This window comes from Festucalex cinctus, chromosome 8 (genome assembly GCF_051991245.1).
Source record: "Festucalex cinctus isolate MCC-2025b chromosome 8, RoL_Fcin_1.0, whole genome shotgun sequence".
NCBI classification, from domain to species: Eukaryota; Metazoa; Chordata; class Actinopteri; order Syngnathiformes; family Syngnathidae; genus Festucalex; species Festucalex cinctus.
Window position 1 is genome coordinate 11517977 of NC_135418.1, and position 12892 is coordinate 11530868.

The 12892-nt window shown below is 36.3% G+C and overlaps 1 protein-coding gene across 1 annotated transcript in view; it reads right to left on the reverse strand.

Annotated features, from left to right (window-relative positions):
- suclg2 (succinate-CoA ligase GDP-forming subunit beta) overlaps positions 1-12892 on the reverse strand; it is a 72892-nt gene that overhangs the window by 34739 nt on the left and 25261 nt on the right. The window contains exons 3-9 of the mRNA XM_077530593.1: positions 12645-12744; positions 11570-11660; positions 9672-9824; positions 8762-8851; positions 7971-8067; positions 6079-6240; positions 4462-4604 (exon numbers count right to left, since the gene is read on the reverse strand). Of these exons, the coding sequence (XP_077386719.1) occupies positions 4462-4604; positions 6079-6240; positions 7971-8067; positions 8762-8851; positions 9672-9824; positions 11570-11660; positions 12645-12744 (836 nt within the window). The remainder of the gene's footprint in view (positions 1-4461; positions 4605-6078; positions 6241-7970; positions 8068-8761; positions 8852-9671; positions 9825-11569; positions 11661-12644; positions 12745-12892) is intronic.

Here is a 12892-nt window from a genome sequence, read left to right on the forward strand (position 1 = left end):
GAGAGCTACCGTCATTTCACGAAATTAACAAGCTTTTTTGTTTGTTTGTTTGGCAACAAAATAAGTAAAAAAATTGTTTTTTTTAAAAATCAGACATCATCATGCAACATCATTATACAAAGATTTCTGGAAAAGACAAAAGGAAACTGCTTTCATGTCACTCGTGTGGACTGAACAAGACATGCTACTAAACAATAATGACAAACACAGCTCTGCTATATTTATATTTATCGCGTATACTGTAAATGGCCCACCCAGTAAAGAGAAATATGTGAAATACTGTACAGCAGCAACCACAACTAAGGCAAAGCAACAAGTTGAAATAGTGACAGATCAAAGCTCTTTGTGTGAAACACAGCAAGATAGAGAACGTGTGCTACTTCTTGAACAACTGCATTTTGAACTATTGCCTTCTCTCTGATACAGAGATACAGTATTAAAATGTATTAAATGTGTGTCGATATGTAGCCATATACTGAAGAATTATAGCCCCCTTAATACAAGGTCACAGGGTCAGTGCAATTTAGCTTTACACTTTGCATATACCATTGTTAATTCAAATGTACCAAAAGTATCTCATAATACAAAAAAACCCAGACTGGTCACAAGAGGAGCATTTTAATGCATTGTAAGCAAATCTGCAGAAAAACATTGGATGAAGTCTAACTTCTCGCTTGTAATGCAATGGCTTTGTCGCAATAGGTGAACAATTTGAAAAGAAATGAATCACAAAGACAGTTCATTCTCCTTTAAGCACACAAACCCACACACTAACTGTCACTATGGTAGATCATTGGCCAGACTAAATACATGTCCCCTCCACGGCCAGCCCCAATATTTGGTTCTTTTGTAATATTCCGCACCCAGGGAATGAACTCAATTATTGTGGTATGTTGTTTTATCCTATTTTCCCTCCGATTCTTGTTGCCTTGCATTGCTTGTGTTTACAACACAGGGGACCAGGCATCTCCCACAGGCCCTCTGATTCAGGCGCAGTGGTGATTTCTCCTTCGAAAAAAGCCAGGTTGTGATTAAAAGTTGCTGTGATCCTATTGTATAATATGTGTGGGGTCTGACAGACTATATAAGCATTCACGCTCCCTCCATGTGTGAATAAGATATGTGATTTCCATTGCAAGCTTTTCTTTGTATCATTATAAAGTATGTACATTCAATGCCGATGGGCTGAGGCGACGCAATGTGTCTTCCGGTTCAAATTTACCGACTGGAGCAAATGTGCTAGTCTACACTAGAGTCACCTGACCTCAAACATGTCAATCGTGCCACCCGGCACTCATTCATTCACACACAGCCATCATGAACTGCATCACATCCTGAGAATAGGTACATTTGCGTTGGGTCTGACCGTAGCATAATGCAGATGCTACTTTCTCACCATAGACATAAATTAGACATGGTATAAAACAGACAGAGAAAGATTTAGCTACCATGTACGTAAGTAAAGAAAAGGGGAAAAAGAGAGAATAATACAAAGAGGAGCCAAGAAAGAACAAGGAGAGATGGCGTGAAATGAAAATTACGGTAAATAGTTGGTGGAAGATGCAGTAGAGCATAATCTCCAAATCTCTAGGTATGATTCACCATGTAAGTGATTAGGAAAAACAACACTCTTGAAGGGAAAATGGGTTTGAAAGAAAGTCATCATAATATGCTCCATGTGAAAAGGGCGAGATAGGACATACGAGCTCTTAGGTTCAAGTGAGTCACTCCAACACTGAGAAAAGCCAAAAAGGATCACGAGATGAAGAAAAGGCACTGACGTATGATGAGAAAAAAAGACATTGAATAGAAGCTGGGATGCTAGGTGGACATGTCTAATGATTATACACAAGTGGAAAGACAGTGAACATCAGAGCAAATAATTATTCTGAACAGAGTCAAAAAAAAAAAAAAAGAGTACTGTGATTAATATTGCATTAAATAGGATAATTAATCAACTTAAGTGGGGGCACCATGTTGGGCAAAATTATTATCAGCCGCAGGCCAGAAGACAGGAAGTGACGACAAAGAGCCAGTGGAGAATTGCCTGCTACCTCAGTGCTCCACTGAACTGTTGGCTGACAAATTGCAGAGAGTGACAGATTTCGCAAGTGCAATACTACTGGTCAGTTCCCACGCCGTCTGCTATTTTTACGCATGATTAACCAATGTGAAGTGTTGAGAATAGCTTGAGAACAAATCTATTATAGCTCTTGAATGCTCCACAGTCTGCTGTAAAACTCCACGGCTTCCCTCACTTCTGCGAGCCATAGGAATGATCTCACCTCACGATTGAGTCTAGATGTTTTTCTTACATAATAACGAGTCAAAGTAGTTAGGTTTGATACATTTGAGTAAGCTAGTTTTGTTCAAATGCACAGCTGTGATGCTTAGGTAGGACTTTCTCAGCGACTATGGTGAGTGTGTCCAGTTTTATTTCCACTTCTAAAACTACTCATCGTTTTATTTATTGCCTCACCCATGGCTCTAAGACCAATGAAAAGAAGTTGACCACCCGTGCGAGCAGGGAGTGGCTGGCCATCCCGAGCTAGCACCATAATATACAATTTTAATCAATGACATAATAATTAGTGATTTTAGAGATTATTAAATTAGAGTTTGAACATAATTTTGGGGTGATGTGTTGATATATCTGCCAATAACAGCTTATAATGCAGCTTCATCTACGAAGGAAACCATACAGATTCAAGCAAATATTCAACAATAAGCTACATATCACTGTCAGCTGGATTTTTCACAGCTCTAAATTAACTTTCTTTTTTTCTTCTTTTATAAATCTTGCTTGCACACCAATAACACATTCTCGCCGTAGTGAAAACACTTAAAAATGGCAGCCCCATAAATGATGTCTAATCATATTTTTTCAGAATAAAAACTTATTACTTACAAACTTCATAGATTTAATTTAACAGCATCTGATAAAGAAGATACTGGATATCCATCCATGGCACATTTGAAATGTTTACATCTTTAGTTTCAATATAGACCAATGCCTATTATTAGTAGTCAAGGAGGCCAATTACAATTATTGGAAGCAAATGTTAATTTTCGATAAATAGGGAAAAAATATTTGCAATTAAAAAAAACAAACAACAAAAAACAATACAAATTCCAACTCTCAACTTTATTGAAATGTCTGAAAGCATGTTTATTGAACAACTTATATATGAGATTTTCAAAATGTTTATTTTTCTTTATTATTATTATTTTAATAATTTTAGACAATAAACATCCTTGTTTTAAAATTCTAGCAAGAAGTTCAGGGAGCTCCCACGGTCACCAGTATGCCTTAAAAAGTTAAGTGAAACCTTAAACACGTAAATACCACAGCTTCCTATATTGTTCTGCAGTAAATAAATTTAGTCAGCACCATCTCTTCTAAGTGAAGTCAACTGAAATGGTTCCCTAAAGAAAATACGGCTTTAAACTGATCATCAGATTTTTAAAGAAAAGGCCGATACAAATATTTGTCAAAATGTCGAATATTGGCGCAGACTACCTGTCAACCCGATAATTGCCCTATCCCTATTCCCTAGTTAAGTTCCCCTTTCCGTGTAGGAATTTTAAACCACAAATCAGGATCTGACCACGTTTGCCATTCTTCAGAAATGTCATTATTTACTCAACCCTATAACATTTCAGAAAACAGCCTTCAGCCCTTAGAACAAAATGGATCTTGAGTTGGACAAAACATCAATCTGTCACTTTCTTTGCTGCAATGGCACAAGGCAATAAAAGGCTTATTTGGTATTTTCTGCCTTCACCAGCATCTTGCCTACAGGTGAGGTGAAGTAAACCTCGATGAATTCAGGAATTTTGTGCACAAACATTCCTATATGCGGCCATGGGGAGAGTTGTGCAATATATCGTTGTTTGGAAAACAAATCTGTGTGCTTTAAACATGCTTGAGGCCTAAATACAAAGCTGAATGGTCTGTTTCTGACCCAAGATACAGAAACCTGTTACAGGAATACTTGGTAAAACAAACACACACAAAATGATATTTTCTCCTTACAATACTTTGAAACATATTTTCCCAGGTTGCCTTCTCATACAGCAAGGCAATTTTCTCAGCATTTCCACCTCCATTTCTTTCAGGAAGAAATTATGGTTAAGGCAATAAATGCGCTAATGGCAGATAGAAGTGTGCAGAAACAGAAAAGGGCCTTTGTCATCTCAGGCCCAGTGTCTGCTATTCAGTGCTAGCAGTGCACTTATGTCACTTCCATTCCTCTCAACACAATGAGCTTGTGACATCAAAGCCAGTGACACAGTGGGGAGGAAAGGGGAGATGTAAAGAGGTAAGACGTGTGTGAAACAGAGGGAGGGTTTAAAAAAGACCGCCACATAATATCTGTTATTGTGGAAATGTATAGCATCATTACAGGGAGATGGGAGTCAGTTATCAAACAAGGGGAAAAAAAAATGTTTTGATCTTACCTTTGGGTCAGCTGTAAGAAGCTTGAATGCCTCATACACCTGCCTCTCTTTGACTCCTCCTCCAAGATCTAGGAAGTTGGCTGGCTTTCCTCCATGCAAGTCAATGATGTCACATGTGGCCATGGCCAATCCAGCTCCATTCACTACAAGCAAAAAAAACAAAGACTTACATCAGCACACTAAGACTTGAATTCAAATATGAAGGACAACCAAAATGACATTCATTCTTAAAGCGTGGTACTAGTACCATTAGTGGTACTCAGGTTCACTTTAGTGGTATTTGAAAGAATCACGGTCCAAGTACAGTTCAGTTTGCTGTACTTAACTTTTGAGAACAATATTCCTACATTTAAAAAAAAAAAAAAGTCTTTACTACTAAGAAATTACTACAATAGATGGTCAAAACTTAAGAAATAGCTAATAACTACAAAGACAGCATTCTTTTTGAGCCTACCTAAAACTACATTATCAACCAAAAGGGTACCCTGCTGGACGTCTCCTATTAAACAAAAATAAACTGCTTGCCATATAACACCCCAGAGTCAATTAGTACGATCATAATGACTCAACAGTCAACATCATAATGATAAGCAATTACGAGTCATTGTTTTTGTTTTGTTTTTTGGTCTTTACAACCTGTCATCATGAAGCAAACGACTTGAGCAGGTACCCTGCTGAGTTGTGCTCGAGCAAAGGCAACAAAACTGTCTAACATTACCTCTGTAACTCCATCCTATTATGTCCGCTGATTGACACAGTGCAAAATGAAATTCAATTATACAGATGTTGCTATGGTGGTTTATTAACATCTTATTGTAACTGGGCCCTACAAACTGTTGTTACTTTTAGAGGTGGGCATACAGTAGGGGTTGTGTGTATGTGGATTGAGAACAGTACTATGAAAAAATCTGCGTTTACGAGGCAACGGGGTAAGAAGGCAGTGCACCTGTTGGTGCTGCTATATTCTGTAAAAGCTTTGATTTATGACTATAATGTGGGCCTTTAATGAGAATGCTAACAATTCAGCTCACAAGAGACTTTCTGGGTGGATTATCACTAATTAGAACACATTGGTTATGGTGGCATCCCTTCTGGAGTCCTCTGAAAACTGCTTGTAATGTGGATTAGAGGAGAGCCGAGAGTGTCTTTACTTTGGCAAGGATTTAACTGTGTCCCAAGGGAATTCACATCTACAGCGGATACAAAGAGTCACCCCTGTTCAATGCAAGTTTTTGTGATGTAAAAAGAGACCAGAATATATATATATATATATATATATATATATATATATATATATTTTTTTTTTTTTTAATCACTTTTAATGTATGACCTACTGTATGACCTGTACAACTCAACTGGAAAACAAATAAGTCTTTATCTAGTTGAATAAACATGCACACTATCCAATTAGCCAATTAACCTGTACAGATTATAGGTCTCCTTAATGATTCAACATGTTTTGAGGAGAGAAAAAACAGGGATGTGTAGACTTTTTAAATAAATAATAATCTGTATTTGTGTTCATGCAACTTATTTGGCAAATGTTTAAATGTGCGTGTCAAAAAATAAAAATAAAAATCTGTAAAAGAACCCCTTCACATTGTGTAGGTTCCATACCAAAGCAGGCAATGTTTCCATCGAGACCAATATATTTGAGATCCCACTTGGCTGCCTCCATCTCTGTAGGGTCACTCTCAGTCATGTCATCCATGGCAAAGACAGCCTTTTGACGGAACTCAGCGTTGTCGTCAAAGTTGATCTTAGCATCAAAGCAGACCACTGCTCATGGAAGAAGAGAGGGGACAAAAACAAGCACTGGCTGTGGTGACAACAGGAGAAAAAGCACAAATTTGAGCCATTGAGGGTAGCGGGGGAAATGAAAGCAGCTAATTATAAATAATAATAATAATAATAAAAAAGAAATTTTAAAAATGAAAGGTTTCCCGTGGCCTGCTCGTATAAATTATTTCAGAGGTTAGCATGCTAATAAATTGTTGCTCAGTGCCTTCTTGGTGCCTCGAAGGGATAGACCATTATAGTAGACCTCATGGACATCTCCTTTACACTTCAAAGATTAAATTTCAAAGAGACCACATTCATTAACTACCTACAAAAGACAGCAGGCAAAAATATTCACTAGTTAGTCTCGGGCATTCCTTTGAAAAGAGCAAGAATATAGTGACAAAAATGAAGGCATCAAATACATAATATCAGAATAAATATTTGCAATAGGCCTACATGACCTTTTAATGTGAAAGACCCACAAGGCTATGAGGTAACCAAATGTAATGATTGTATTTATCAACCAAGTACATTGAAAATGTTGAGTTTTGCCAAATCAATATTAAGAGTTAAATATGCCAGGCAAAAACAGATGGTCTGAAAAAATATTTAAGTGACAGTAGTCCATTTATGTTACGTGAACTCCATAAAGATTCATTTTTAAATTAAAACAATTACTTATGTTCACTGTTCAGTCAAAAATACTGTATTTATTTCATCTTGAACTTTAAGAAATAAATAAATAAAATAAATAAATAAATAAATAAATAAAAGGTTATTCTTAAACATCCCTGTTAAAAATACATAATTAAGTGATTAAGTGTTAGCAAAACTGGTCGTCAATTTTATGTTGTCCATCTGCTGACTTTAACGTAGTTACTTTGACTTTTAAAGTCAAGTCATCACTGATGTAACTACTTTTGCAAGGTAATTGCGACATTCAGTAAGGTATGTAATTTGTTGAGGTGTTATCTGGTGTAAAATTTTGAAGAACTACTGCAAAAAATATGAAATTTTCACTCAACTGAAAATCTACATTTTCAATTTTAGATTTTAGTCGAAATCTACATCAACATGAAATACCTCCTCTAACATTAAATTCACGGTTCTGAACGAAGTCATCCATTAACATCCAAGGAGAACAACACATATCTCTTGACAATCTTTGAGTAGGAATGTGAATAAATACCTGACTTTGAGGAATCTAAATACCGCCAAAGCAGTAACATATGCTTAGTTTCTCATAAGAAACCTATCACTTGTCTGTGTGTTTCACATTCACAGCAAAAATTGTCAAGTGAATGTTGTGAATTGAGTCTTTGATGACTGAAGCGTTGACAATAAATTCAGGGGACGGGGTTCAATAAGCCACGGCTTCAAGCCATCAGCCTTTTTTTTCCCCCACAGATGTTGTTGATGTTGCAAATGAGATGTGGTCGGTGAAGTCTGTTGTAATAACATGTCCGAAAGAAATAATAAATTAAAAAAAAAAAAAAGTAAAGAGATGAGATATTATCATCGCAAATCTTATCTAAAGAGTTCAAGAGTATGGGCATATATTAAAAGTGAAGGCAAAAACATTTTAACGACACAAATTTAAAGACCTTTTGATCTAAGCACTCGCTAAAGCCTTGGATATACTTTTCAGGTTGTCCTTATACTTATAATAAAAACTAACACATTTTACATGTAAAAATAAAATGTATTTAAATAATGATAGAAGGCACCTTGTCCTTCAGGAGTCTCTCCAAGAGGGTTGACTTCAACTTGAGTGGCGTCGACTTTCAGAAAGAGATCATAGAGCCTCTTAATCTGATCTGCTGCCTGCGAAGTCCATAGAGGAAAATAATTACCCGATGGTTCGGATCTGAGCAGCCGGCCCAACCAAGATCAATCAGCCTCCCACATACGCAACAAAACATGGCAGATCACCTTCACTGTCTGATTTTGTTTTGCATGAATGTCAGGTACCGATAAGTTACTTTAACCAAAAGGCAACAAATATGGCTTACAGCACTTGGCAGCAGACTTGTACCTAAAATACACAAGGTTCCACATTGATGTAAGATGTGAAAATGTTGCTTTTTTTTTATTGCTTTATTGTCAACAAGGCAGACAAAATTTCCAATGTGTGAAATCATAAAACTCATGTAACTCTCACATCCAGACCAACATGCGTGTTCTTTCCTTCTTTTTTTGGGGGGGGGTGGGGGGGAGGGGTTAGTAAATACAATTAAATAATTTTCTCCCTCTAAACACAACCTATGGATATACCACTTGCACAGCACTGTACAGAGCTGCCAGATGTGACAGTTGACCCCCTGGCAAGTGTGCTTTGTGCGTTGACACTTCACAGAACACGTGAAAAACTAATAATATCAAGTTTGATCCGTTTATAAATAATCATGCAACTGTCTTTGGGCACACAGTGTATATGTATATTTACAGTACAATATATATCAGTGGGTCTGCGTCACACTTGATTATGACTTTATAAACACCTTACTGTGCTGATTACCTGTCTCTGTAGAGGTCCTTTGAAACCCAAATTAGCTGCCATGCGAACTGCCTGGTCATCTTGTACACCTTCGAATATATCTATGACTTCCTGTGAGAGTTGCAGTACAAGTGAAAGGGAAAACAAGATAGAGGACCAAACATGAAAAATGGTGACAACATCTTAAACACTAGGGTTTAATTTTATACCAAATGTCTGGTCATATTAAACTATAGATATCATAAGGAGGCATATCATAAGGAGACAGATAAAGCAAAAAAAAAAAAACAGCAATTGAAAAGATGAATACCTGTATGATAGGAACTGAATTTGGGTGTTGTGTGATGCCATGTATTACAACAAAAGCACCAAAGAGTAGTGTGTACTGCACAGTAGACGTGCCTATTTTTATGCTTGAACAAATACTGAGCCGTCAGACTTGAAACAATCACAATAATGTTTATTGGCCAAGCATGTAAAAACACACGGAATTTTTCTCCGGTACTATGAGACGAGGGATGTTCGACTTTTTTTCAGACTGCTACCCGTACGATGACTCAACTCTTGACTCATCACCGATACCACTAGTACTTTTGATATGTAAAATGTCCATTAAAAAAAGACAAAAAAAAAACAAAACAATATATCCCAATATAGCATTTTTTTATACTTAAAAATGCAATAAATTGATGACACTTTTCTATTCTTCTAAGTTCTAATTGGTAATGTCTAGTTCCTGATCATAAAACCCTCAACACTAGTTCCAATACCTTAAAATAAGGCTGGTATGTGCACGGTCACATCTCTATATGAGACACACTTGTATTGCAGTAACAAGCAACGCGACACGTCACGTATTGTGAGTTGATCACAATAAACTGAATTCTAGATTCCTCTTCCTACTACAGAGTGTTAACAAATAATGACATACCTTAAAAATGAGTTCTGGTGTGCTGGCTGCAACTTCCTCAATATCCATACCTCCCTGGGGACTTCCAACCATAACAGGACCATTACAGGATCGATCCATTAGAATAGCAAAGTAGGTCTCTCTGGTTATGTCCAAAGCCTCAGCAACCATCACCTAGACATGGATGACAGTGTAGAGGTGACTGATGGATGACTTTAGTTGACTATAATGACGGTCTGACACATTTGAAAGCTAATAATTTGCTGATCCCCTTTGACCATGGCAAATACACAACCACAATGCAAATGCAATGGTTTGAATAGTAAACACCAGGCCGAATTGGCAGAATTACTTGAACATGATCTGAAGAAATGAGATCAGAGAAGGCACACAAGAGGCTAATTTGGAGAAGCAGTTGAGGGACAGTAGGGGTTAGGTTAATTCTGCTTCCAACCTATCACCTAGTAAAATACAAAAGGGTTCCTTATCTACGGTATTTAAAGACTATACATTTAGTGCTATTTTTCCCTGATCCGTTGTTGTCTCACAATAATTTGCCTTACAATAGACACCCCAAAACAAAGCAATCTTTATTCCGCTTTTTCCCTATATTGTCTTATTCCACAACAATATTTCACATGCTTCTCTCATCAACTCTGCTCAATCCTCTAGCTGCAAATCCATGTAGCAGATGCACACGTGCTTGCCACTGTATGCCATTCTCTGCTCTGCGGTGCAGTAAGGCCTGGGAGTGGATTCAAGCTTCATTGGAAGGTTGACAAGTAAGCTCCGGCTGTCATATGATTGGCCAAGCTTAGACTAAAAGGACTACACTTACTCAGACCTTCAACTCTTGCCAGTGGTGGATCTTCACTGGTGGTGCCCAAAAACGGCTCTCTATTAAACTTTCAAGAAGTCTAGTTTGGCAAAAAAAAAAAAAAAAAAGTCTCAAGCTGAGGTCCACAACAGAGTAACGCATAGAATGCAGTCCCGTTCTGTTAGCACTAACCATTGAATAAGATGAGAATAACAATTCTCTAGTAAAATATTCCAATGAAACGTATTTACTAAATTGGAAAAACAAATCACTTTTAGACTAAAGCATGATGAAGAATACTGTTAATATATATATTTTTTTCTTTTTGAACTATAAAATGCATTGGTCCATGTGATTTAAACATCCCTTGTGAATTTTGCCATACAGCTCCTTGCAAGGGACTACTTAAAAGGGATTACTTAAACAGTGGCCAACTGGCCATGTGTATTCAAAAGTTTACATTAAGCATTTTACTGCATTTTTTGTTAGGTTCACTTTAATATTTCATTTTCATTGGCACATAGACATAAAAGGCAATACCTTTAACATGTAACATTGAAATATTTTTATGTAAGAGAGATCAGAAAACCTATAGGCCTATAGGTTTTATATTAAATAATAATAAGAAGAAAAGAAATAAAAGATTTCACCTCATTATACATGATCTTTATATTTGAGATACATATTAAGTACAACAAACAATATAAAAAAATAATATATACGGTAATATGAATATCTATGAAATGAATATATACATAATATTTCACTCAAATATACTTTTGCTGTGAGCAGTGTCATTTGAGGAGCACCTTGCATTGTAAAATAGACAAGGCACTTTATACCTGAAATGCATATTACAAAAATGTGTCTTGTTTTCTGGGGGGACGAGAGAGCAGAATCATGTGATTTCCTTTTAAATACGAGTGTTTGGCGTTATGAGAACAAAACTGACCAAATTAAAACTAGTGTCTCTAGGCACCATTGTACCTTCAAATAAGAAGGTAAGGTAAGATAAGGGGGGGAAATAATAATAAAATACAAAAAAATAAAATAATAATAATAATAATAATAATAAAGCAATCTTCCCTGGTTAACAGCTTACCGTTTTCACTTTAACTCCATCTTTAGGTGTCTGCTTGGTTGTCAGATTGAAACCCAGCATCTTATTGGCCAGCTCACCAACAACTGCAGGGCTATGGGAGACGATAACACATTGCCACTACTGTATACAATATGAAGGACTTGACAACAGTCCAAATGACATAAAATTGTGGACATCAATGAAGTGACTTAAATCATAGCTCCTCTTTGCAGTACTGTCAATGAACCTCATTTTTATCTATATGCAAGGATTGCTTCCAAAGACTAAGCCAGATTTATAAATGAATACAAAAGAAGCAATAGGACTGATTATCGAGAAAAGAAAAGTGCTCAATTCATTCCAGTTTCCCATTGCATATTCTGGAGTACAGATGCACACACAATTATTCAATTCCCATTGCAAATTGTATGTTTGCAAACATTAAAAGCATAAAAAGCATACAATCATTAGCAATAAACCAACAAAACTACTATGTAAATAGCTCATCACAACTAATATTAGAAACACTCGTGATTTTGCATCTACTACTGTAAATGTAATTATTTTTGCATATACAGTACTGTAAATCTAATTTGTAACATTACTGAAAAATGTTCAGAGAAAGAAACAGACATTTTGATATTTTGAAATTAAATTGGCAAAGCAGTAATATTCACATACATGCTCTTATTTAATAGTTTAAAAACAACCAAAATAGTAAAAACAAATACAAAGAACAACATTTAAAAATATTCACAATACTTCAGGGTAAACCCTCCTGCAAGACTTCACCAAATACATTTAACATGCAAAAATCAAACTGTGACTGCACAAAGCCCAAACAGAGGAAAATAACTATGTGGATCCACCATGCGGCACAATCAAATTTGTAAGTAAAACTCAAGGTTGCTGCATAAAACAAGGCACACAAAGAAGAAAAAAAACAGAACAGTATTTTCATTTCAAATAATACTGACTACTATGTATGCACATATGTACTATGTATATGTAGATATGTACTATGTATTGTTTTTGGAGCACCCTTACAACAAATAATATATTTTGGTTTGTAATAGCAAATAAGGGGCATACTCACTCCTTAGTTAGATGCACTCCACCTTTGAGGCCACTATCAAATACACCCTTGCCTCTCCCACCAGCCAGAATCTGAGCTTTTAGCACAATCTCTTTGACATCTGAAACAAAAATAGGCATATATGGAACACACAACACAAGGAAAGCACATAAACTAGAGTGTGCTACTCATCTGATTGAGGGAAGAAAAAGAAAGAAATATGTCGGGTGTACCACTGAATGTGATATGTGAAGTCTAAGGTGAAATAT